This window comes from Ornithorhynchus anatinus, chromosome 20 (genome assembly GCF_004115215.2).
Source record: "Ornithorhynchus anatinus isolate Pmale09 chromosome 20, mOrnAna1.pri.v4, whole genome shotgun sequence".
NCBI classification, from domain to species: Eukaryota; Metazoa; Chordata; class Mammalia; order Monotremata; family Ornithorhynchidae; genus Ornithorhynchus; species Ornithorhynchus anatinus.
Genome location: NC_041747.1, coordinates 8,961,292 through 8,987,366, shown reverse-complemented (window position 1 = coordinate 8,987,366; position 26,075 = coordinate 8,961,292). Strand labels below are relative to the sequence as shown.

The 26,075-nt window shown below is 43.0% G+C and overlaps 2 protein-coding genes across 3 annotated transcripts in view; one reads left to right on the top strand and one right to left on the bottom strand.

The window, feature by feature from the left end:
* The window catches only part of MED4 (mediator complex subunit 4), a 74,099-nt gene that overhangs the window by 42,997 nt on the left and 5,027 nt on the right, over positions 1-26,075 (bottom strand). The window lies entirely within an intron of this gene.
* Positions 5,684-25,417, top strand: ITM2B (integral membrane protein 2B). Of its 2 annotated transcripts, none has more exons than XM_007668607.4 (6): positions 5,684-5,946; positions 16,198-16,326; positions 20,649-20,852; positions 21,569-21,679; positions 22,719-22,872; positions 24,702-25,417. In XM_007668607.4, the coding sequence occupies exons 1-6, from the start codon at positions 5,830-5,832 to the stop codon at positions 24,788-24,790; spliced, it is 804 nt and encodes a 267-aa protein (XP_007666797.1). In that variant the 5' UTR covers positions 5,684-5,829; the 3' UTR covers positions 24,791-25,417. The 2 variants fall into 2 exon arrangements, with proteins under 2 accessions (XP_007666797.1, XP_001513545.1); XM_001513495.6 differs by having other exon boundaries at positions 5,687-5,946; positions 20,646-20,852.

Genomic DNA, 26,075 nt, shown 5'->3' with positions numbered 1-26,075 from the left:
TAAGAGATATCCTGGATTTACAGTGAGTCTTTCCTCCTAAATTCAATATGTGAAAGTGCATTAAACACTTTTCTCAATCATCCCCCCACCTATTATTTATTTTAGTACCTGTTTCCCCTGTTAGATTGTAGTCTCCTTCAGGGCAGAGACCAAGTCTATTATTTCTACTGTACTCTCCCAAACCTTTAGGGCTATGCATGAGTGAAGACTCAATATAATTCTATTTATTTATATTGATGCTACTGATGCCTGTTTACTTGTTTTGATGTCTGTCTCCCCCTTCTAAACTGTAAGCCCGTTGTGGGCAGGGACTGTCTCTATTGCTGAATTGTATTTTCCAAGCACGTAATACAGTGCTCTGCACACAGTAAGTGCTCAAAAAATACTATTGAATGAATAAATACTACTGCTTGATGGATTGATTGACTGAAGATACCATGTCTCAGGTTCTCAAAGAGAATACTGGTCTTCTCGATTAGATGCTTTTCCTTAGCTTATTCATGCTTCTTTGAGTAGAATGTGGTCTCTACCATGGAAGACAATCTTTCAGTGTATGAAGAGACAGATTCCCAGGTTCAGAATGAAACAACCCCTCCATCTTCTTCAGACTTGCTGAGAGTCCACATTGCTCTTCAAATGGGGCAGAACGTAGTTCAAACACTTGTATACTCTCTCAACAGTTTCAGCTTCTATTTTGGTTTAGATGCAAAAAAGTACATTTTACACTGGCAGAAACTTAAAAAGGGAGACAAAGGGAGCATGAGAGAAGAGAGTTGTGGTAGCCAAAGAGTAAAGAGTTTCATCAGGAGTGTAACAAAAGAAGGTGGAACCAAAAACTTTACATGGGACCATCAGCAAACGATGAATGGAGGGGAGATGGGAGGAAGAGGAGGACAGATCAAGTCAAAAGAGGACATCAAGGAAACAAGAATGGAAACAAAGAGAAGGTGAAAGAAGAAAATGAGCACCATGTTGAAAGTTTTTCATCTTGCCCAAAAGGATCACTTCTCTCTTAGCTTTAGAAAAATCTATCAAATTTGTATGGTGCTCTTTTTGTTTTTCCAAACTGCTTTGACAAAGATCCTCAAGATGATGTGCTCAAAGCAAACGAAAAAGGGCAACAAGGAGGTTTCATTAAAAGTTTCAAAGGACACATTTAGCACTGTTACTCAGTATTCTTCTGGGCTTTATATTTGCAAAGAGTTTTCCAGTCAAAACAATTCTAGAAATCATGAAACATTATTTGCCCTTCTTTCTAGAGAGCCATTTGAGTGAATTGTGGTGCAGAAAGCGGGTAATATCGATAATATAATCAATATATCTATATAATATATATAATATAATAAGCGGTATTTTTTAAGCACTTACTGTGTGCCAGGTACTGTACTAAGTGGGGCAGATACAAGATAATCCTTAGGACACAGTCCCTGTCCCACATAGGGCTCATAGTCTTAATCTTTATTTTACAGATGAGGGAACTGAGGCACAGAAAGGCTAAGTGACTTGCCCATGGTCACATAGCAGACAAGTGGCAGAGATGGGATTAGAACCCACGACCTTCTGACTCCCAGGCCCACACTCCTTCCACCCAAGACTAGAACCAGAATTGGGGATTTAGTCAACTGGAGGGCTGCATCCTTGAGTGTAAACCCAATGCTCCCTAATAATAATTACTGTGGTATCTGTTAAGCCCTTACTATGTGCCAAGCACTATTCTAACCACTGAGGTAGGTACAAGATAATCAGGTTGGACAAAATCACTGTCCCACAGGGCGCTCACGATCTGAGAGGGAGAACAGGTTTTAATCCTCATTTTCAGATGAGGAAACTGAGGTAATGAGGTACCCAAGGTCACATAGCAGATAAATGGTGGAGCTGGGATTTCAATACTGGTTCCCTGACTCCCAGGGCAGTGGGATAGTGATAGATCAGTGGAGGGATGGGAGATCAAGTGAGTTAAATTAGTGGAGAGAGCTGTATTGAGGGCACCCATTTGTTCACCATGAGAAGGAAGTTTAGGTATGAAGACCAAATGGAGCTTCCTTCCCATGTAAATATGGAAATCAAGGTTAAAGATACAGAGAGGATCAATTCTAAGTCAATAGTTTCTTGCTGTTGCTAATGTGAATGAAAGCATGGAAAACAGGGGCCTGCCAGATCTCAAAAATTTTGGTTTAACACATGCAGTCTAAACTATCCATTCTAAATTTGGTTTCTCAGGAAATACTGGTATTGTTTTTCTACTTTCCTTTTGTTTTCTACTCCCAGCCCCCAGCTTCACAAGACAAAACTGCTTAGATTTGGTTTTGATCCAGCTTCTTTACTTTTCCTGTTATCGAATAGTTATTACAACCACAGAAGAGAAAATAGTCACAATAGGCAGAGTTCTCAGACCAGTTTTCACTAATTAGTTTCAAACAGGAAGACCTCATCATTCCATCAAAAACAATATATCTATGCTCTTCTCCTTGTTGAGACATAAGGTTCTTATTCATGATGCTGTCAAAATTTACCGTGAGACCTTGTGAAAGCTGCTTATCCTCCCCACATCTCAGTTTCTCCATCTACTTCATGGGTTTATGCAGGAAAGTTTGTTTTCTTTGGACCCAGATTTTACCCAAAGCAAAACGCTTGTGGCATTTTACCCGTTTCTGTTAGTTCAGAGAACCTGGATTGAGCCATAAATCTTCCTAATTAATCCCCCAGGGACATTTGCCGAGAGACACCCCAGCCTCCAGCAGTAGCATCCCAGGAAACTTGCTGCCCCAGTTTACCATCTCTCTCATTCATTCTTCAGACTCTGAGATGAGACCTGGGGATTTTGATATGGAATTGAATTTAGGAGGCGAAAGGTGGCATTCCCTCAGTCCCCTGTTTTATAGCCCTTCCTCCCCCCCCCCCACCCCACCCAGGTGCCATGTAACCACGGGTGTAGACTTTATATGGTTAAACCCTAGGTACTGGCTTTAATCCAGCTTCAGATCAGAAAACCATGGGCCACAGGATCAGTTTCAGGTCACCTTTAGAGGTTCAAGTTCTGTCTGGAGCCAGCCCAGAGGAGTGCCCAAAGAGCCTAGACTGAATTCAAATCCCAATCTACTTTAGGTGGACCCAAATGCCACCTGGACCCAAGATGATTTTCCTCCCCAGCAATGAATCACTAACAAGACCGGTTCTTCCTTCTCACCAACTGATAAAGCTGGGGCAGAGGCAGCTCTTAATTTGTGCCAGGATTTGCAGCCTGTAATAGCCCTTGGGCAATACCTTCATCTTGCAACCCCTTGAGTGTTGTCACTGACCTTAGGGTTGGGGGGGGGTGCTGTTGCCCAGGATTGGGGTCTTGGGAGAAGGACCCACAAGCAACCGTACAAGCCAGGTCCTGGAACCACCAATAAGGAATCCCAGGAGCATAGCAGTCTTTCAACCCAGAAACAGAGGAGGAGACATGGTCCTGTTTGGGGCTCTAGTTATCATGGTGATGCTGGCAGGGAATGCAGCTTAGAGTTGAGCAGCAGCAAATGGAGAAGGAAAGAGAAACCACTGAAAGCAGCTGCTCTTGCCACCTCCATTGCTGGCCCCTACATGGAACCCCCACAAAGGCGGTAAGCAGCTGCAGAAGGGACAGCTTTCGCCTACTCAGTCAGTCTTATTTATTATTACGATTATTATTATTATTCACGATAATAATTATTATTATGGTATTTGTTTAGCACGATGTGCCAGACACTGTACTAAGCACTGTGGCATCCACAAGCAAATCGGGTTGGACACAGTCCCTGTCCCAAGTGGGACTCACAGTCTCAATCTCCATTTTACAGATGAGGTAACTGAGGCACAGAGAAGTAAAGTGATTTGCCCAAGGTCATACAACAGACAAGTGGCAGAGCCAGGATCAGAACCCATGGCCTTCTGACTCCCAGATCCATGCTCTATCCACTACTCTATGCTGCTTCTGTTGCAGATCACTGTACTAAGTGCTTGGGAGAGTACGATAAAACAGTAAGCAGAGACATTCCCTGCTAACAACAAGCTTCAGTTTAGAGGGGGAGATGGGCATTAACATATATAAATTACAGATTTGTACATGAGTGTTGTGGGGCTCCAAGGCGAGGGGATGAATAAAGGGACCAAGTCATGGTGACACAGACGGGAATGGTAGAAGAGGAAAGAAGGGCTTAGTCAGGGAAGGCCTCTTGCAGGAGATGTCAAATTGTACATTCCAAGTGCTTAGTACAGTGCTCTACACATACTAAGCGCTCAATAAATACTATTGAATGAATGAATGTGTTTTCAATAAGGCTTTGAAGGCAGGGAGAGTCATTGCCTGACAGATATGAGGAGGGAGGGAGGGAGGGCATTTCAGGTCAGAGGCAGAATGCGGGCCAGAGGTCTGCACTGAGAGAGAGGACCTGGGGCAGTTAGCATTACTACTGTTTTCCCACCTACTCCTGCCACTGTTCCGTTCTGTAAGGTTGGGCTAGTAGGTGAACCACTAAATTAGTCAGTCTGTCAATCCTATTTATTGAGCGCTGTGTGCAGGGCACTGTACAAACCACTTGGGAGAGTTCAATATAACAATATAACAGGCACATTCCCTGCCCACAATGAGTTTACAATTTAGAGGGGGATTGGGTCTGCATTAAAGTATATGTATCTGGATGTGCATGTATATTTGCATATGTGTATGAGGTGTGTGTCTCCATCACCTCCCCTCCCCGCAACTCCGTGTCTGTGCCCGCCCTCCCCCCCGCCCCCAGATTCCCTTACTGGCTGTTTTTTCTCTCCCCACAGCACACTTAGAACCCCATCCTCTGGCAGGCTGCGGACTCCACCTTCCACTTTGCACTGCAATAAATACAGTCGGTGATCTTGGGCCAGGCTTTACCCAAACTGCTCTCCAGAAAAGCTAGAGGAATTCAACTTCACCTCTCATCCTTGGAAAAGTACGGTTGACTCTCTATTGACCCAGATGGGCAAGAGAAGTAGCCTAGCCTAGGGGAAGGAGCACAGGCCTAGGTGTCAGAGGACCTGATTTCTAATCCCTACTCCACCTTTTGTCTGCTAGTGACCTTGGGCAAATCGCTTAATTCCTCTGGGCCTCAGCTACCTCATCTGTAAAATGGGGATGAAAAATGTGAGCCCCAAGTGGGACGTGGACTGTGGCACCTGATTAAATTTCATCTACCCCGGCACTTGGTACAGTGCCTGGCATATAGTAAGCGCTTGACAAACACCATCGTCATTATTATCATTATTATAAGAGAAGCAGAGGTCGTGAGTTCTAATCCCGACTCTTCCACTTATCAGCTGTGTGACTTCGGGCCAGTCATTTAACTTCCCTGAGCCTCAGTTCCCTCATCTGTACAATGGGAGTGAAGACTGTGAGCCCCACGGGGGACAACCTGATTACCTTGTATCTCCCCCGGCGATTAGAACAGTGCTTGGCTCGTAGTCGGTGCTTAAGAAAGACCATCATTATTAGCACAGTGCTCTGCACGTAGTAAGCGCTCAATAAATACGATTGAGTGAATATTATTATTGCAGCTGGAGCTCCTCACGTCCCGGGAGGGGGTGGCCCGATGGCTTTCCAAGCTGCGGGCCTGGAGGGCCCGAGGGAGATGAGGTCCTCCCCCGCCGGCCCCGCAGAGGAGGAGGGTCCCGCCCCTTCTCCGCCGTCCCCGCCCTCGGCTCCGGGTGCGTGAGTCGTCGTCCCCGCAAACACAACCCAGCCCCAACCGGAGCCGGGGGAGCAGGACCAGCCGCCGCAGCCACCGCAGGACCCAGCCCGCATCCCTCCGCCGCCCGCCGGGAAGGGGACAGGCCGGCACCATGGTCAAGGTGGCATTTAACTCGGCCCTGGCCCAGAAGGAGGCCAAGAAGGAGGAGGCCAGGAGCGGCGAGGAGGCGCTCATCATCCCCCCGGACCTCGTCTCCGTGGACTGCAAGGTCCGGGCAGGGGTCCTGGGCAGGGGTGGGTGAGGACGGGGCTCCCCACCTAGGGTGGGCTGCACCATTTCAAGAGCCGGGGCGAGGCTGCGGGCTCTTAAGGAGGGAGAGAGAAAGAGAGAGGGGAGGGCGGTTGCAGGGGCCGAAAGAGGAGAGGAGGTCTGGGCCAGACCCGGGCCAGACCCTCACCCTCCTCCGGGCTTCATCCCCCTCCGACCCCCTCGCTTCTTTGTAAGGCGATGCGTGTGCGGGGAGGGGGGTGGGGACACTGTCAGGACTAGAGCCGCCAAGCCCGATTTTGGGGAGACAATGAAATGAGATGGCAACAGAGGGCAGGGGCATTTGTGCCAGCCGTTCGTGGGAGTCCTGTGAGGACGCGTTTCTAGAGAGAAGGCAGCGGCACCACCGCCCCCCCCCCCACGAAAACAGCCCATTTGTCACTTCCTTCCCATTATAAATCATCTTTCTAAAATGGCTGACAGTGGAACAAACCCAAACCTCTCTTTTCTTCCTACTTTCGTTTTGAGCTCGAGCGGGTGTGGACGGAATCCAGGCCCAGTAAGCCTCTTATTTAAAGCTTTTCCCACTTCACCTTCTTAGCCCGTGCTCCGATCCTTATTGGCAGCCGAAGTTGACCGGGGGGGAGGCGAGGCATCTCGGCTGGAGCAAGAAGCTGCCTGTTTGTATAATGAAAACAAAATCGTTTATGCCAAAGGTCAGCAGTAACATGACGGCGAGGGTTGAAGTGGGTGTTTGTGGAAACCGGCATTGGATTTACAAAACACTAAGCAAAAAAAAAAAAAAGTCGCAGGACGATAAGTACCGAAACAGAAAATGAGAAATCGAATCCCTCTGCCTCTAATTAGGTTTACTGCAAAAAATAGTTCAGCCTAATAAGCTATTTGGGATTTGTCTGTCTTTCCATTACAGCAACCCCTTCGTTTCCAGGGGTTTATAACAGCCGTAAGCATTGGGTTTGGACCGCAGCTGGTATCCCAAATTACCAAGCCAGTACCAATGAGAAACCCCGTGGTTTTAAGAAATATATATCGTGTCTATCACCTAGTAACTGCAGAGAGACAGTCGCCAAAAGAGAAAGGAGGGAGAGAGATTTCTCGGCTCCTAGGTTGCAAAGAAATCACTCTATAAAAAAGTTATTGCTGTTGGAGGTTTTTGTGCACCTCTATAATTCAAAATCGCGTTACTTCCAAATTAGTCATGTTACAAATTAATTTTCCCGTACCATTTAATGATAAAGGGACTCAAACACCGCTTTAACGTAGAGCGTAATGATGCGTTTTACTATTCTATATCTGGTCTAATTTGCTATAGAATTTGCCAGTTACAAGAACCTATTCAACTAGGAGTATACTGTATTGATTCAATAGCATTTCAGATTTTGCTTTGTACAAGAGAGTGCTTCAGATGCACACACTGAGAACTAATTTAATTACTGGTGACTTGCCTTGAAATAGAAACGACTATCCTCCTTAAATGGGTTACAGGGTTTCTAGTGTCTGTGGTTTCCATGAGTACCCTAAAAAGAGCGAACATCATGCTTGAAATGCACAATATGGACAGGCGGCAACTACTTTACAAATCACCACATTACCTTTGTTTTAGCTACGCTTGTTTAGTGTACAGAATATGACGCCTATTCATTTTCAAATGGAAACAGTACAGCAAAGAGTCTAATCTATGAGAACAAAAAAACCCCTCTATTAATATTTAATGACCTTACACAAGCCACACCCACCACTCCCGTCCTTTCTCTTCCCCCGCCCTTTTTCCCCCCCAGGTGGAAAAAAAAACCCACCCTATGATGTCACTGTCACTCTGGGCTATAGGTCTGCCTTAGTGCTATGGGTTACCCTTTGAAAGTCTTGGATTCCCATTGGTAAGGAAGCTTTAAATCTCATGGTTACAGAAACAATGACCCTCTTCTCGGGAGCCTCAGAAGTTATCTTAAAGTACACCATCTTTAGACTTGTGGTTGAAAGCGTCTATAAAACAGTGACCAAATATAGCTCTGAGGCTTTTTCTCAGCCTCTAAAAGACGGCATCAAAAGGAAAATACTGCGTGGGCCGAATCCTGCTTCAAAACTACAGTGGTAATCAGGGAATTGGCAGATTCAGCTAACTCCTGCAGAAAGACCAGAAAGCTCCTTTTCCACTGGTCACAAAATACTGCTCTGCATTTAGATCGAAGCACTTATGGGGCGCCTTGAAAGTTTGAAACCTTGAAAATTTACTGTACTTTGAGCAATATGTAGGTATGCAGCAAATCTTCAGAAATCCAAAATGCATAGTGACAAACGGGGGAAGTGGGGGGAAGGGGAATGGTGGCAGATTTATTTTTTTTTAAATGGTATTTGTTAAAAGCTTTCTACGTTCCAGGCACTGGACTAAGCACTGGGGTAGATGCAAGCTAATCAAGTTGGACACAGTCCCACTTGGGGCTCACAGTCTAAATCCCCAATTTACAGATAAGGTAACTGAGGAGTGAAGTGACTTGCCCAAGGTCACATAGCAGATAAGTGGTGGAGCAGGGATTAGAAGCCAGGTCCGCTGATTCTCAGGCCCATGCTCTTTCCATTAAACCATGCTCCTTCTCCAGGTGTTTTTTGGGGGGTGTTTGTTTTTTTTGAAAATTAACTTCTTATAACATTGCTTAGGTTTGACAGTGATTTTATGTTGTGATTGCTGCAAAGGGAAGAGGTATAAGAAGAAAAGTGGGGAAAGGAATGAGACAGAGTTGGAAATAAAAAATAAATGGCATCAGTTACGGTCACCATGTATCCTGGCAGCTTTCTCTAACCCATCAATCACTGCCCAGGTACTCTGAAGTAGGTAGCAGGAAAGCACCCAAGGAGCTCTTTTTTACCCACCCATTTTCCCCTGACAATCTATTGGTTCCTCTGCTGGAGGAGTCTCAGAGGAACTGTAAAAGTTCATTACTGTTATGAATTGACATTCGTGGATATATTCTGAAGATCACCATCTCACACCTTTTTTCCCCACTGCCTGAAATCAGCTCCCATTTAATTTAGCTCCAGCAAGAAAGTGATTCTGTATTTTATTCATCCTTTTTAATCCCACCCAACATATCAAAATACATATATTTTTTCCACTCAGAAGCATTCTTGGCATGAAAATGGAGAATGGGAGATAAAAAAAAAAGACTATGCTGGAGATTACTTGTCTCTTAGATGAATGTCCTTTCCCCCTCGGGTGTGGTCCTCTTTGTTAATACTTAGAATTTGCCTGCCCAACGTTTCTCTTCAAGCAGCATATAAAGGAGATCTTCCTGAGCCTTTTCCCCAACAGTGAAATAGATACTGTTCCTTTGCAGGGTCAAGTACAGGACAGTAAGCATATCTAAGGAAACTTCAGAAAGGATCCTTACAATCCAAGCTCCCAGAAACAGAGAGGAAGAATTATTTTTTCCCACAGATATTCCCTGCAGCTTCTTTACCAAATTAACTAGACAGGCTTGTTTCTACCTTTTGGGCTACATTGTTTTTAATCTATTCCATAGTTAGAATAGGAATACAATAAAAATCTCTCTCCCAGGCACTTAGTTCAGTGCTCTGCACACAATAAGTGCTCAATCAGTCGATGGTATTTATTGATCAAGTGCCCAATCAATCAATGGTATTGAGCACTTACTGGGTGCAGAGCACTGCACTACGCAGAGGGCAATAGAGTAGACATGTTCCCTACCCACAGTGAGCTTACAGTCTAGAGATAAATACCATTAACAGGGAATCCATGATAATTTTGATCAGTACTTAGTCTCCGATTCCTATTTTTTGCCCTTCTACTGCTGCCAAAGGAACTCAAGCTTTGATCCAAGGAAGTAAATGTTTGATCCACAAGAAAGTTAGAAAAGTCTCAGTTATGTTACAGACAGGGCGATAAGCAGAGGCAGTGAGTCAGAGTACTTGAATCTCTATCTGCCCAAGAAAGATTAACAGAGCCTGCGAGAGAAAAAGAAGCTAAACTGTGTAAGCTAAACACAAACGCCGAGTGAACTTGGCCAATCAGTTGTATTTATTGAATGCTTACTTTGTTCAGAGCACTATACCAAACACTTGGGAGAGTACTGTACAAGAGAGTTGGTAGACATGTTCCCTGACGACTAGGAGTTTTCGGTGTAGAAGAGACAGACATTAATATAAATCATGGATATGTGCATAATTGTTGTGGGCTGAAGGTAGTGAATAAAGGGTACAAATCCAAGGGAAAGGGTGACATAGAAGAGAGAGGGAGTAGGGGAAAGGAGGGCTTAAGTCAGGGAAGGCCTCCTGGAGGAGATGTGATTTTTAAAAGGTTTGAGAAGGTGGGGGGAGTGATGGTCTGTTGGCTATGGGGAAGGCCAGAGGCAGGTTGTGGAAAAGGTCGTCACTTCACTTCCCTGGGTCTCAGGTTTCCTCCTTTGAAAAATGGGAATTCAATACCTCTTCTCCTTCCTACTTAGACTGTGTCTGACCTCATTATCTTATATCTATCCAATACTTAGTACAGTGCTTGGCACATAGTTAATGTGCCACATAATACCACAATTTTAAAAGTAAACTTGTGAACCCCAAATCACTTAGTTATGAAACAGAATATATTTAGAAAACTCTCACTTTCAAATGGGAAAATTGAAAGCAAATTTCTATTCAAAATAATAGTCATAAGTTCAAAGGATTTTAGGTATTAAGGTTTGAAAATTGAACAGCAAATCTGAAGCTTCAATTTTGAGAAACATAAAACACTGTCCCTCTTGTTCCTCATTATTATGTTTCCTAACAAGCGATATTCTTATTTCTACAATAACATGCAGGGTCTTCGGGCAGTCTCTTTAACAGCATACTTAAGGAAAGAGTATAGTGTAATGGAAAGAGCCCAGACTTGGGAATCAGAGGACCTAGGTTCTAATCCCAGTTATGCCAACTGTCTGCTGTATGGCCTTGGGCAAGTCATGTAACTTCCCTGTGCTTCAGTTTACTCATCTGTAAAATCGGGGTTTAATATCTGCTTTTCCTCTCCTCTACACTGGGAGCCCCATGTGGGACAGGGACTGTGTCCAACCTGATTTGTACCTATCCCAGCACTTAGTATGGTGCTTAGCACATATACCATAGAGCTCAATACCATAATAATAACAATTACTATTAGGAAATCTGTTGTGGCTAAGTTCAGCTATGCTGTGAGCACAGCTATAGTAGTCCTGCCTCCCAGCTGTTTTGTGACACATGCCACTGGGCACAGGGGGACAGAATGAAAAGTGGCTCAGGGCAAATCATCCCCGTCACTGCCCAAACAACTCAAGTACATGTCCGGTTGGCAGTGGGATGGAAAACTTTCCCCTCTTAAATGCTGATTTCTGAACAGAGCCTACACTGGATGGTAAGAGGCCAGAGAGAAGGTGCACTGCTCTATTTTCATGTATGTAGTGGGCAAAAGATTCTCAAAGACACTCATATTCCTTGGTGCAATCTCATTGTTGGCAAAGTTCATCATAAAATCATCTTCCTTCACTTTTTTCTTAAAGTGACATTACGTTTGAGGCATTTTAGCCAGAACCAGTTATCTCAGATTGAAGCATTACAGTTGTATTTCTCAATCACATTTATTAAGTACTTAATCTGTGCAGAGCCCTGCTCTAAGCAAACCAACCTTTCTTAACTTCAATTTACACTCACTTTGTTTTCCAGGTTTAGTTGTGTGTTTTTTCCTGAATTAACCTAAACCAGTAACAGCTCAATATTTCAAGTGATGCTTTAAGCGTTCTTTTTTCCCCTTCCGTACTATGGGGTCATTCTGTTAAGCAATTTGTCTCTCAGATAATTGGAGGAAGGAGAGAGGGCGAGAGGGAGGATAGCAGCTACCAACCTGGATCTTCCTTTTTGCCTCACCTCTGCTCTCTGCTTCCAGATGCCAAAGCGGAAATGGCTCCCACCACCCCCACCCATTCCTCACTGGCAAGGCTCGGTCCCCATGCCAAGAAAGGGGGCCCACTTGGCCACTTGCCCTCCTTACCACCCCCCTCCTCTCATCTATCTCAGGATAGAGCCACAGTGGCTGACTCAATGGTAGTTCCACCCCTGCTTTTAAGTAAGAAATGAAACAGAGAAGCAGCGTGGCTCAGTGGAAAGAGCACGGGCTTTGGAGTCAGAGGTCATGGGTTTGAATCCCGCCTCGGCCACTTGTCAGCTGTGTGACTTTGGGCAAGTCACTTAACTTCTCGGTGCCTCAGTTACCTCATCTGTAAAATGGGGATTAAGATTGTGAGCCCCAAGTGGGACAACCTGATTTCCCTGTGGCTACCCCAGCGCTTAGAACGGTGCTCGGCACATAGTAAACGCTTAACAAATACCAACATTATTATTATGTTCCTTGTCTTGCTTACTATTCCAGCTTAACTCATTCTAGCAGTCTCACTAATGGGCAAATGGGGAGAATGCAGGTGTGTTTTGTGACTTTAGAAAATAAAAAGTATGTCCATGGGCTTGGTGTTCTAGCGTGGTAGGAGTTTAGGGTTGCGGATTCCGACCCTGCCCAAACACTCGGTGGATAATGAATGCTAATGTCTGCCTTCTATCAAATTCCCATTCCTCAGTGTTTCTACCCTTGGGAAAGGAGGCCCAAGTAGAAATTAAAATTACTGAGTGCCTGCACAAATAATCTCCTGTGAGTTGAATGGTTTGCGTATATCCATAAATAATATAATTAAATTAGAGGCTCCCTATCATTCCTGCAGTGAAAATCATCTTATCTAATTATGGTCATATTTGTACACAGCAAATTTAATAATTACAGATTGAAAAAGATCTCACTGATTCAATTGGGTCTCAATGGCACCAGTGATGGCCGACTCCTTAGCCATTTAGAGGGATTTACATCAGTTTAGCCTGGAAAGTATCGGGTCTTGAGCAGGGAGAATGTTCACTTGTAACCTCTGCATACCTCCCAGAGGGCCCAGGATTCTGGCTGAGTGACAGCCACTGCCTTGGGGAGCGATGGGAGGGGGGAGTTGGCTACACATGCCCCACACCCTCCATTTTCCAAATGCCTCCTCCAGCTTGTTGGAATTCAGAAGGCTAAGGGCCCCCCCCCCCAAAAAAATATGGAAGCTGGGAGGGCCTCAGGAGGGACAGGGCAGAAAGTGGAAAAGCCTGAAGTGCAGTTTGTCAGCTGGTATGCTGACCCCTTCAAAGGACATACGGTACATCCTGGGAAAGCTGGAAAACACATCGTGCTCCTTGACTGAGTACATCGGATACTCACTGGGATTCACTGACTGATTCGGCTAACCGTATTTTGTAATCTCTAAATGAGGTGAATCATTTAAAAGTAAAATAAATCACATTTTTCAAATACAAAAGCTATTCCTTTGTTATCTCCACTCATAAAAGTACCATTTATTAAATGCAATAAACAACAAATAGCATGAGAGATTATTTTTACTCACTTTGCCCTTATTTTAATTGTTCTTTATGGGACATTTTTATACATGAATTATTTTTGTTGTTGTTAATTAAGACAGGGACACAGTACTGTTACATGAATTGCTTTTGCCCCAAAACATTCAAGCTCCTGAAGGATTCAAGCCCATCTCTTAGGATAAGAGGTGTAATTTATCTGCACACTTTGAAGAAAATGTACTTTTAGATTCTTTCTCATAAAAAAACAAAAACTTATCATAAAGGATAGTATTAAGGCTGCTTCCATTTTCAATCCCTCCATATAATATCTAGAGGGACTGCCATTTTCCATGTCCTTGCTGTTGTGCTGAAGTTGAGGTGGATACAGAAGAGAAGGTCAAAGAAACACGGCCATGAACCTTCGCGATGGCCTTCGATCTTCCCTTTCGGGGATACACCTGGACAAATGTGTCATGAAAGGGGAGGGAGGGAGGAGGCAGGAACAGGTAAGAGTTGGACATATATATCCAGTCCTGGAAAGGCAGGGGGAGTCTGGGAGCAAAGAGGAAGAAATCAAAGGAAACCCTCTTTTTAAACTAGACATAAATGAGATTGTTTTAAAAATAATTCAGTGGTCAGTGTTACTATCACAGGATTAATTACATGACTGAAAAGTAAACTGGAACTAATAAGAGAATGCAAGTCACAAAACAATTAGGTCCAAAGTTCAAAAAGCCAGTCATGAGCTTGTCATTCTCAGAGGGCTCTTTTTGGCTATTTACCAAGGAGTGAAGTGAGGCTGGCTGCTCTCAATTAATATCTAGCTCTTTTCCCGGACCTCACCAGAGGTATTACTCAGCAGGCATGCTGAACATAGGTTCAAACAGGCCCTGACTTGGGATCCCTCATCACCTCAACTCCCTACAAGGTTAGAAGAGGCAATTTTTCCCCAACCAAATCAAAATGTGTGGAGAGATGTTTCTTTTCTTATGCTTATTTGGAAAACTTTTTTTTTTCATTTATTCAGGCTTTTTAATTATTTGAGACAATGCCAGCCTTGTGAGTTATAGATGGGATATCATGCTGGGCATGATAAATTTGAAATTAAAATGCCATCAGAGGTTTGCTGACAGGTTTGCACAGCTCTTCGCAACATCAGCAATTTAGCTAATCCTTACAAAATCACCCAGTGAACTAAGTAGGGCCACATTATTCGTTTTCTTGCCATCTCTCACCTCTTCTTCCCCCTTTCTGCCACCCCCTCCTGATATTATCAAGTTTTTTTGCATCCTGAGAACTTTTTTTTTTACCCCCCTCTGTTGGCTCAAAAACTTGAAAGGCCGAGTAACTAAATAACATATTACTCTCGTGCTCCACTATGGATTTTCTGACTTGGGCGGAGTAGTAATATTACAGGTTCATTTCCAAGGGAGTAACCCAAAGCTTGTCCTCTTGGTGAAGTTGTCAACAAGCATCCATGTTTGAAATACATCCCAGCCCTTGAGATGAATTATGTTTTCTTGCATACCACCGTATAGTTTTGGTTGATGGAAAATATGTGAACTTCTGGTGGGGGAAAAAATTAATCAGCCTTCAGATCTTTGATAAATCTCAGTTTTTCATGTTGGTATTACCTCATCACCTTCAATGAGGTGAAGAACTCTGTTTTAGTCATTTGGGAGCATATAGCAAAATAAAAAAGTCCAACCCCTGTCCTCAAGGAGTTTGTACTCTGAGGCTTACATGTTCATAGATGTGAAATATATAAAACCAAAAGCATAGGTTTAAGTGGTAAACAAATAATGAACAGGTACACACATGAATGCTGTATGATCGGGGAAGTGGGAATTTTCATTAAATTGGGATAAGTATTGGAGAGGAGACAGGAAAATCAATTAAGGTATGGTTAGAAGGTTTGCTTGGGAGGAGTAAAGAGTGTGAGCTAGGGAAAAGAAAAAAAGTAGGTAGCCACTGGAGGTTTTATAGGAGAGGGTGATGCGTTCTGAGCAGTGTGTGCAGGCTACACTGAAGAAGTGAATAGGATTAAATCAAGGAGACTGGTAAAGAGGCTTTATCCAGGATAGTGGTTCTAAGGATGGAGAGGCAATCAATCAATGGTATTTATTGAGTACTTACGTGCAGATCACTGTACTAAGTGTTTGGGAGAGTACAACAGAGAAGCAGTATGGCCTAGTGGATAGATCACAGGCTTGGGAGTCAGAAGGACCCAGATTCTAATCCTTGCTCCACCACTTGCCGGCTCTGTGACCTTGGGCTAGTCACCTAATCTCTCTAAGCCTCAGTTACCTCATCTGTAAAATGGGGAGTAAGACTATGAGCCCCATGTAGGATGAGAAGTATGTCCAACCTGACAACCACACACACAGTGCCTGGTGTGTAGTAGTAAGTGCTTAACAGAGACCATTAAAAGAAAAAATACAACAGAATTAGCAAATACATTCCCTGCCCATAATGAGCTAACACTCTAGGGAGGGAGAGGGGGAAGAAGAGGCAAAACCATTTGTTCTTAAAATCAGAAGTTAGTGAAAGGTTCAAGCACATTAATAGTTGTTCAAGAAAATTTTCAGTTGCAATTTTTACTGCATCTTTGACTATTAAAGGCAACTATTTTCCTCATGAAAAATCCATTCTGTTACAGGATGGTAATAGTAGCAATTATTGAGCCCCCACTTGGTATAGTCTACTGTTCTAGTGACCTGATGTCAATATGAGTAGATCAAGGGTTGTCTCTACTCGCTGATGCTTTGCATCCTGAAAGGGATGATACAATAAATGGAGATATAGAACTGACCCTTGACATTTGTTTTATATTTAGGACCCAGAGGAAGTGGTGCCCATTGGCCAAAGAAGAGCCTGGTGCTGGTGCATGTGTTTTGGACTGGCATTTATGCTGGCTGGGGTGGTCCTTGGAGGGGCTTACCTGTACAAATATTTTGCATTTCAGGTAAGTGGAAAAAATTTAAGTGCACTTTCTCCCATTTCTGTGTTAGATAGAGTGGTTTTCTACTTTTGCCATGGGTCTGGCATCTTTCTTTGGCCTCTGAGCTTTAACTTGGGTCACGTTGCTGGACTTGAGGTGAGCCTGACATTTGCCATATCTAATACCTGTCCTACCTCACTGCATATGCTCCAGAACTACAGCTCATTGCAAAATGCAGAAAAAAATGAAGGTTGCCTAATATTTAGCAGTCTGGAAATGAGGGACTTATGAGGTTTGGGTTTCTTACATACCATTTGACCATGTCAGCTAAAATCTTGGTAGCACTGACACGTTATGGCTTCTTTTTATAATATTAAGTGCTTACTCTGTGCCAGGCACCGTATCAAGTGCTGGGGTAGATACAAGGCAAGCAGTTGGACATAGTCCCTGTCCTTTGGAGCTCAGGGTCTAAGTCAGAGGGAGGAAGATGTCTGGGGACCCAGGAGGTAACTGGCTGGAATCAGGTCCTCATGCCAGGGCCCTTTTGCAGTTGCTTTCTTCCCTCCCAGTCATTTGGTTTGTCCATCCTGAAAAGTACATAGAGTGCTCAGCGCTAAGGTTTATGAAATATGTACAGCAGCATGGTCTAGTGGAAATAGTATGGGCCAAGAGTCAGGAGACCTGGGCTCTAATCCCATCTGTTGCCACTGGTCTGCTCTATGACCTTGGACAAGTTGCTTACTCACTCTGGGTCCTAGTTTCCTCATCTGTGAAATGGAGATAAGATAGCAGCCCTCCCTTCCTCTTAGACTCTGAGTCCTGTGGAGGACGTGGATGGTGTCAGGTCTGATTGTTTTGTCTCTCCAGTGCTTAGCCCTACCCTTCCCACAGAGTAAGCATTTAATACATACCAGAATATGTGTAACTCATGGTTTTCAGTAGTAAACAAGAATTTTCCATTATCATGCAGTTCTCTCTTGTCATTGTGAAATCCTCGGGCAATAAACCTGCAAGTTGAATTCCACTGTAAAAGTGTGAAGGATATTCTCCTTTCAGAAATCACAATGGTTATTGCCTTCTATTTTGAGTCACAAACTGCTTTTCAGATAACTCAAGAAAAACCTATTACTGAATCTTAGAAAAGCCCTCTTCCTGCAGCCCAACTTTTAGAAAAACGGGACAGAATGAAAGTAATAATAACAATAATAATAATGCTGGTATTTGTTAAGCGCTTAGTATGTGCAGAGCACTGTTCTAAGCACCGAGGTAGATACAGGGTCATCGGGTTGTCCCACGTGGGGCTCACAGTTAATCCCCATTTTCCAGATGAGGTAACTGAGGCACAGAGAAGTGAAGTGACTTGCCCACAGTCACACGGCTGACAAGTGGCAGAGTCAGGATTCGAACCCATGACCTCTGACTCCCAAGACCAGGCTCTTTCCACTGAGCCACGCTGCTTCCCCCGAAAGTCTACATCTTTTTACTCAGATGGGATTGGATTTTTCCTCAAAGTACAGAGGACTGCAGAAATGGCACAGGACTTGTAGGATTCCACATTAAAACCTTTAAGAGAAAAGACAAGGCTAGGGGAGCCAGCAAGCAGCATGGCTTAGTGGACAGAGCATGGGCTTGGGAGTCAGAAGGACCTGGGTTCTTATCCTAACTCCATCACTTCTCTGCTGTGAGACCTTGGACAAGTCACCGAACTTCCCTGTGCCTCAGTTTCCTCATCTGTAAAATGGGGATTAAGACTGTGAGCCCCATGTGGGACAGGGACTCTGTGCAATCTGATTAGTACTTAGTACAGTTCCTGGCACATAGTAAGTATGTAAATACCATAAAAAAATAGAAGCATCGCTGGCAAGGCTAGACATTGAGTCCTTTTGGACAAGCTTATAATGGTGGAATCTTTCTATTTCCTGAGATCTGGAGATATGTAGGAATGCTTGGTGTGGTTTGGAATATGTGCAGAGGGGAGTATTGAGAGGAGTTGAACACTGTACAGGCAACTGAATGCTTTTATGAGTTAAGATACAATATCAACAGTATCATCCACATGTAGATTTTGCTCAAATCTCTGGAGAAATGATGAGAAACTCCTTTTCTGTAGGCTTCTGGTTATTCTGGTTTAGGCAGAGTTGCCTATGTAGTTAATAAAAGGGAAGTGTGGCTCCATATGGGATTGATATCCTATCTGGGTGGTGATTTCATTTGAAATCAATCAGATCACTGATTACTCTATTTAAAGAACCTTTTTTTGTGGGCACCTTCGTAGTACCAAATAACTTTGCATTATAACATCCCGAAGAAGTATGCTTAGCAGAAATCTCTTTTAGAAATGAAGTAGCACAGGGATTTTAAGGCAAGAAGTGGTTCCCTTTAAATTTATTCAGAACCATTTACATTTTAAGTGGGAAATTTCTATGCCTGTTCATGTTACGCCTGATACCAGAAAGGGAAGGGTGTAAGAAGCGCCTGCAGTTTTCATGGGCACTGCAGCTGGCAGCTACAAAAATCCATTAACTCATGGAGGCAGATTTTGGACACTTACTCATTTAACCTCTGGTCTTGTTGCCTGCCTGTGGGGCCTGGAGAATGGGCCTGAGAAACTGAAAGAGAGGGAAGGGAACTTTTGGTTTACAGCCCCACTCAATGCCCTGTGCGGACCTGATTATCTTGTATCTACCCCACTGCTTAGTACAGTGTCTGGCACATAGTAAGCACTTAGCAGATACCATTAAAAAATAAAGCATGGAGAAAGAGAAAAGGGAAGGAGGATTTAGTTTTCTTTCTGGCACTGCCTTTATCACTTTCCAGACTGAGACTGTGGCTAGAGCTTCCTCGGTCCAAGTGAGCGAGTTGCATTCCAGGTCTACCCAACCTCTGAGATAGCCAGAACCAGGGGGGCTGGTTGCCTAGCCCAGGTCTAGGAAAGTTCTAGAAGTGGTGGCCCAGCTGGAAAGCTGCAGGGAGGCCACCCATGGACCTCCAGAAGATGCCACAGCAGCTATACAGTGTCCAGCCTTTGGCATTCCAAAAGTCCAGGAGTCTGCAGGGGACTGCTCCCTGAAACGGCTGCAAGATTCATTACAAGGCAGGTAGACAGTTCTCAGTGCCCAAGTGAGGCACCTGGTTATCTGGGTGTTACTTGCAAACTTAAGAAAGGCGAAAAAGGATTTTAATAGATTGCTCTCATTCCAAAGTGAAGCACTACTCAATTTCAAATCAAATCAGAGGTATTTGTTTAGTGCTTACCATGTCAGAACACTGTCCTGAGTCCTTGGGAGAGTACATACAATGGAATTATCAGATATGATCTCTGCCCATAATGAATTTACAGCCTAGATCCCTTATGAAGTTTCCCAACCCTAAGCCTTCCTGAAAGTAACTGTGTTATGTGTACAGAGATCTTAAAGCAAAAATTATCACTTACTAGAATTGTTCTGTCCTGCATTGAAATTACCTGAAAACTTTAAAAAGCGTTTGAGAAGCAGTTCTAAATTTCTCTGCACATTTTAAAATGCATTATGACTTATTTGAATTGAGATGGTCCTTTAAATTTAGCTTTTGCCAGATGGATGATTGTTTTTGTTTTTGTTCTGTTAACCGGGGGAGAATAATAAACTTCCTCTTTCTCAGAAATCATTTTCAGCTGGTTTCACACCCAGATCTGATCTCGAGTATAAGCTGTTGATATGTAATTAAACAGTATATTTGCCTTAAAGTAAAGATTTGCAAAAAAAAGGGCTACTGGCTTTAAAACACTTAATCACCTTGCCCTCTCCAACTTCACCTTGCTACTCTCCTACAACAACCCAGCCCGCACACTTCGCTCTTCTGATGCTAACCTTCTCACCAAACCTCAATCTAGTTTATCTCGCCACCAACCTCTTGCCCACTTCCTACTTCTGGCCTGGAATGCCCTCCCTCCTCATATCAGATAGACAATTTATCTTCCCCACTTCAAAGCTTTATTGAAGACACATCTCCTCCAATAAGCCTTCCTTGACTAAGCCCTCCTCTCTTCTTCTCCCACTCTCTTCTGGGTCGCCCTGACTTGCTCCCTTCATTCATCCTCCCTCCCCTCAGCACATATATATAGATCTATAATTTATTTATGAATTTATATTAATGCCTGCCTCCCCCTCTGGACTATGAGCTCATTGTGGGCAGGGAATGTGTTTGTTGTTATATTGTTCTCTCCCAAGTGCTTAGTACAGTGCTTTGCACACAGTGCACAATAAATACGTTTGAATGAGTGAAAATGGTAGCTTCAGTAATGCTTACACTATAGAAAATTGGCTCCTATTAAATTGTTGAACTGTTGTTCAAACTTCTTTTAGCAGGACGACGTGTATTACTGCGGATTAAAGTACATCAAAGATGACTTCATCTTAAACGAGCCCTACGCAGAAGTTCCAGCTGCCCACTACCAGACGATTGAGGAAAACATTCAAATTCTTGCACAAGAGAACGTTGAATTCATCAGTGTGCCTGTTCCTGAATTTGCTGACAGTGATCCAGCTAACATTGTTCATGACTTCCACAGGGTAAAAAACTCATATCCAGAAGTCTAGAGAGCATTTTGTTTGTGAAGGTTGCCAACTGAGTAACTTAATGTTAGCGTTAGACCAGTATTTTTTTAAAAGTGGTGCCCACATCGCTTTGACCCAGAAAGGTAAATGTCTGTCACAGATTTGTGTGGCATTCTGAAAAATATCATTCATTAAGATGAATCAACAATATGTTGAGAGTAATATCTCATTGTCTGATAGAAAAAATGGTGGTCGGGGTGGGGGGCGGGCGTCATGGGACTTTCTCAAAAGGTACAGAGCCAGTCAGTGGGAGAGAAGAATTAAAAGGTTATTTTTGGTTAATTCATACTTGGTTCAGAAGTTCCTGGAGCCTTTTGATTATTGGCTGTGCATCCTGAACCACTTAGCATTTTCTGTAAACTCTTTGGATGTATAAGTTAGGGATGCCCACTGATGGCAAAACATTTGACCTCATGCACAAAGGCATTGTAAGTGTTCTAGATGAGTTGTGGCATTTTTAGGAAGGGTTTTTCTTACGTTCACTTAAAAAAAAAGTATTATCCTAAGACCATATAATACTACCATTCATCATTCTTCAGGATTAATATAGTATTCTATTTTGCATATTTTTGTCACATCTATACATCTATCACATCACACATCTTTTCTAGAAATGTGTTTGCTGCTAGAATGAACATGATCTGAAAAAAAACATGCTTTTTTCTCCCCAGAGACTCACAGCCTATCTCGATCTTAGCTTGGACAAATGCTATGTGATCCCTCTGAATACTTCAGTTGTCATGCCACCCAGGAGCTTATTGGAACTTCTTATTAATATCAAGGTAAGAAACACACAGCACCATTCTTTTTTATTGTTCCATCTACACTAGACACATGAAATGCAAATACTCTGAAGAGAGCAATGTAAAAGACTAAAAACACCTTTTTCTTAGTGATTTTAGTTCTCGCTTTAGAATCATGAATGGTTGACTCACTGCTTAGTCTTACAACCCCAAGGCCCATTTTCCCTGTTCAGTTATCATCATCAAACTGGATAAAACATTTAGATGCTAGATGAGTATGGGCATGAGACTCTAGGTCACGGCTGTACAAAACCTCAAGGTTTCTCTATGTCTACAGGATCAATTCAGTTCATTCTGTGAATGAGGGGTCAAGTGACAAAGTGAAAACTTGAAAAGCTTATTGCCTGGAAGTGTGACTGCAGCTCAGTTTAATTAAAACTATCTCTCTCTCCCTCCAAAAACCCTCAGAGCGTTTTCAATTTTCCTGAAGCTTAGTTAGCATTACTACAAACTCTGTAAAACTTCTTTGATCTCAGAGTTTGAGTCCATATTTTAGCTCAGAGTTTGGGATGGAACTAGTTTCTGCAACACCCAGTCTAAGTCAATTGCTGTAGCAAGATTCCAATCAGCCCAATTCAGTCAAGGTATTTGCTTTCCGATGTTTTAGCTGTCAGTGAGCCTTTCCAATTCTGGAACTGAAAGAAGGTGGTTCCCCTGGCCTTTTACATAATGAGGGGCCAGGGCAGATGCTGGGCTCCCAGAGAGATCTGCAGCTCCAGTGCAGTCATCACCCTGACCAAAACCAGTGCCTCAAACCCAGACCCACTACGGTGCCCCTACCACCCTCAGCAAACAGCAGAATTAACTTCGTGGTCAGGGAAATGTTCACATGAATCTAGGCACAATGGCAGACTGGGGACTGGTGTTGAATGGACCACATGTCTGAGAGCAATATTTGAAACTTTTTCCTAGTTATAAAAGTGGAGACTCCTTTGGCTGGGTTATGTGCCTCAGATGTGAAATAAATGCTTTGAAATGTTACTCAAATTCTTATTCTGTTTTATTCATTTTAATGTAGGCTGGAACATATTTGCCCCAGTCCTATCTGATTCATGAACACATGGTCGTCACTGACCGCATTGAAAACGTCGATCAGTTGGGTTTCCATATTTACCGTATGTGCCACGGCAAGGAAACTTATAAACTCCAGCGCAGAGAAATGGGTATTAAAGGTAAGAGCTCTAAGATGGCTTCTTCAAGGATGGGAAAATTCTGCTTTGCAGTTTGTGTCGAACAGTGCTCTGATTAAAAGCCTAAAGAAAGTTGTCTCTTACAATTGATGGGGAAATTCAAGTGAGTCGGTCAGTCATTGCAGAACATTTTTAAGCCTTAATTGGTGGTATTTATTGAGCGCTTGCTATGTGCAGAGCTCTGTTTTAAGCACCTGGGGGATTACAATATGAGAGAAAAAAAATGACTGCATAGTGCTCCCGCAGTCTAAATCTTTTCTGACCATCAAGAGCAGTGGTCAAAGAATAGGCCACTACTTGCCAACCCAGTCTTGGGCACCAGCTGGCATCTTTTTCAAGTCACTTTGGCCTTATCCTAAGAGTCCTGGTCATAATGGCACCTTGCCTTGGCTCCTTGATCAGGTTTTTCAGGAGCTGTAACTACCAGTTTTTGCCCAGCAAATCAACTTTATTTCTGGGCAAGGGTAGCACTGTTCAGTGAGTGGTGCAAGAGGCTTGAGAAGGAGTAGACTGAACCACTTCCTGATTGTGGTGTTGGGACAAATCTCTTAGCATCAGCATCAAACTGGCAATGACCTTTTTTCAAGTCTTGATGGGAGAAGATGTAGTTATAGCCCTTTGATCATTCTAATCCAAACAGGCAAATCTTGAATGAGAACTAATGGGAAAGCAGAAGTTTTTATGGAAGCAATTTTAAAAAAAGGGAATTTTCCCTACCAAAACAGGTCTAATGCATTTACAAAAGGTCCGCGACATGGGGCCATCCAGAAGGCAAAGAAACCTTTGTCCTTCATGGCCATGATTTAATAGAAGAGTGTTATACAGGCAGTCACCGTACAGGCTCTTTGCAGACAGAAATAGGGCTACCCATCTCTTCCAGTTTTCCTTCTCTAACCTGCTTTTACCCTCTGGGAGTAATTCACACTTCCCTCTTCCCACCCAGTGTCCATGTTGCTTTTTATCAATAGTATTTATTGAGCCCTCCTTTGTGCAGAGCACTGTACAAAGTCAGCTCTTGGGAGAGTACAAGACAACAAAGCTGGTAGACAGGTTTCCTGTCTACAGTGAGTTTACGGTCTACAGAATAGCCTCTGGAAACCCTTATGGTGGCTGGGGAGGGCCAGGTGATATCACTTGGTGGCTGTCAAGAAAAAGGATGACAGCCAGAAGGGGCAAACCCTGAGTGCTGCAGCATGTGCAGAAGGAGGGAACCTCATTGAGAAGTTCACTGTAGGTGATTGGGTTCTTGGGATCCAGAGAAGCAGTGAAGCAAGATGAAGGAGAAGAAAGAGGGGGAAGGATGAGAGAGGATAATGGGAGAGGGAATGATGATGGGGTGGGTGCAGGGAGCATATAGGAAAATGAATTACGAGGGGAGTCGAAATATTTTCTTTTCATGAAAATACTGGAAAGAGACTTGTTTACAGTAAAACTGGCTGGAGGAAGGGAGATCCTGACAGAATGACAGAGGCAGACACTGCCTGTAGTTTGGTCTCCCTAGAATATGCATTGAAAGAGTATTAGGGCTCAGGAGCCCGGGGGGGAAAAAAAGTTTCCAATTCACTGCTCTGTCAATCAATTGATGGTATTTTTAATGAGCGCTTACTGTGTGCAGAGCATTGTACTAAGCACTCTGAAGCCAGCCCACTCCTGTTTCAATAGGAGTTACTTCCTCTATTTCCCTGACTGCAGGTAATTTAAAAACAAAACAAAACAAAAAGACTGATTTTGGGACTAGGCCAAACCCCAGATTTTCCAAACAAGGAAGGAACTGTGTAAATGCTGACATTAAGTAACCTTATTCTTCACAGGCATTCAGAAACGTGAAGTCCACAGTTGCCGCAAGATCCGGCACTTTGAAAACAGGTTTGCCATGGAGACACTTATTTGTGAGCAGTAATGAAAAAACATTACTAAAAGAAGACTTACTACTTCAGTGAATCCCCACCCTTGGTATTTTGTGCAGTGATTTATTTTTTAAAAAATCTTATGTAAGTAGCACACAGGGCTTTTATTGTTGAATACCTTCAAACTTTTCATCTCATGGTATGATTAAAACCAATAACTTTGAGTATTATTTTTTAAATGTGGTGTCTTTTATATTTTAACTGTATAAAGTCATAGCTATTAGTAAATTTCATGTCACTAGGCAAAGTATGAGAAGAGTAAAATTTCTTTAAAACATTTGGCAGGTTTTTTGTTTTAAAATTTTCTTTTGAGTAAAAGGATGAGGGAACCATAAGATCCTCAGAAACTGTAGTAAGAATTTGTAACTATTATTGCCCTGCTACCAAGTTTGCCTCCATATTTGAATTGCATTTGCAGTTTCCCTACTTGGAATGTGCAGGTTTTGCAATTGTACCTTCTTAGCTCATCATTGTCAACTTGATGTTTTAATAGGCCAAGCACTGCTGTAACAATATTTTAGAAAATGTATGAAAATTAAGCAGCAACTTGTGTCACTAATTTGTATATAACCTATGTAATGTGCAATGGAATATAAATCTTACAAACTTGTTTGTCTAAAGAGCTTGGGTTTTTTTCCCCATATTCACACACATCCACCCGTGTGCCCGCTTTTACTTATGTCAAAAGGTTTCCTGGAAAGGAGTAAACTGCTATGCAGGAGTTCAAAAAAGTCATTATACTTTTTCTATAAATATAGGCCACAAAAAGCCATTCCTCACAATCCAACGGCAGATTTTGCATTTTAAAAAAATCTGAATCCATTCTCGAAGGATACTCTATAATAGATTTGATGTTTATTTTTAAATCATATTTACTCTATGACTTGTGTAGCTCTAAAATGCTTTTACTTCTGTTACAAATTGTGGCCACAGACCATTAGTGTTGAGAATGTAGGTTATTGACAATTTGCAAGATAGGTAGAGATTAAGCAGTTTCTCTTGCTTTTAAATAAACTGACACTAATCTACTGCCTCTTGCAATATAGCTGGGAGACTCTTCCCTTAACACCCAGAAACCTCTAAAACACTCTTGCAAAAGGTTTCAAACTTCTTTAGATTGGTACAATGTTTAGATTTCACCTCCATTACCCATGCTTACTCATGGGTCTGTTAATTCAGGTGTTTAAGTTCTTATTTATATATCTTAGCACTGGGGTACGTACAGGTTACTCACGTTGGACGCATTCCCTGTCCTGCCTGGGGTTCACAGTCTGAGGG

What these genes read in the sequence shown, in the direction of transcription:
- ITM2B (XM_001513495.6), top strand. Translation starts at nt 5,830, where the DNA reads ATGGTCAAGGTGGCATTTAACTCGGCCCTGGCCCAGAAGGAGGCCAAG. An exon ending in TCGTCTCCGTGGACTGCAAG is followed by an intron (nt 5,947 to 16,197) that starts GTCCGGGCAGGG and finishes TTTTATATTTAG; the next exon opens with GACCCAGAGGAAGTGGTGCC. An exon ending in AACTTCTTATTAATATCAAG is followed by an intron (nt 21,680 to 22,718) that starts GTAAGAAACACA and finishes ATTTTAATGTAG; the next exon opens with GCTGGAACATATTTGCCCCA.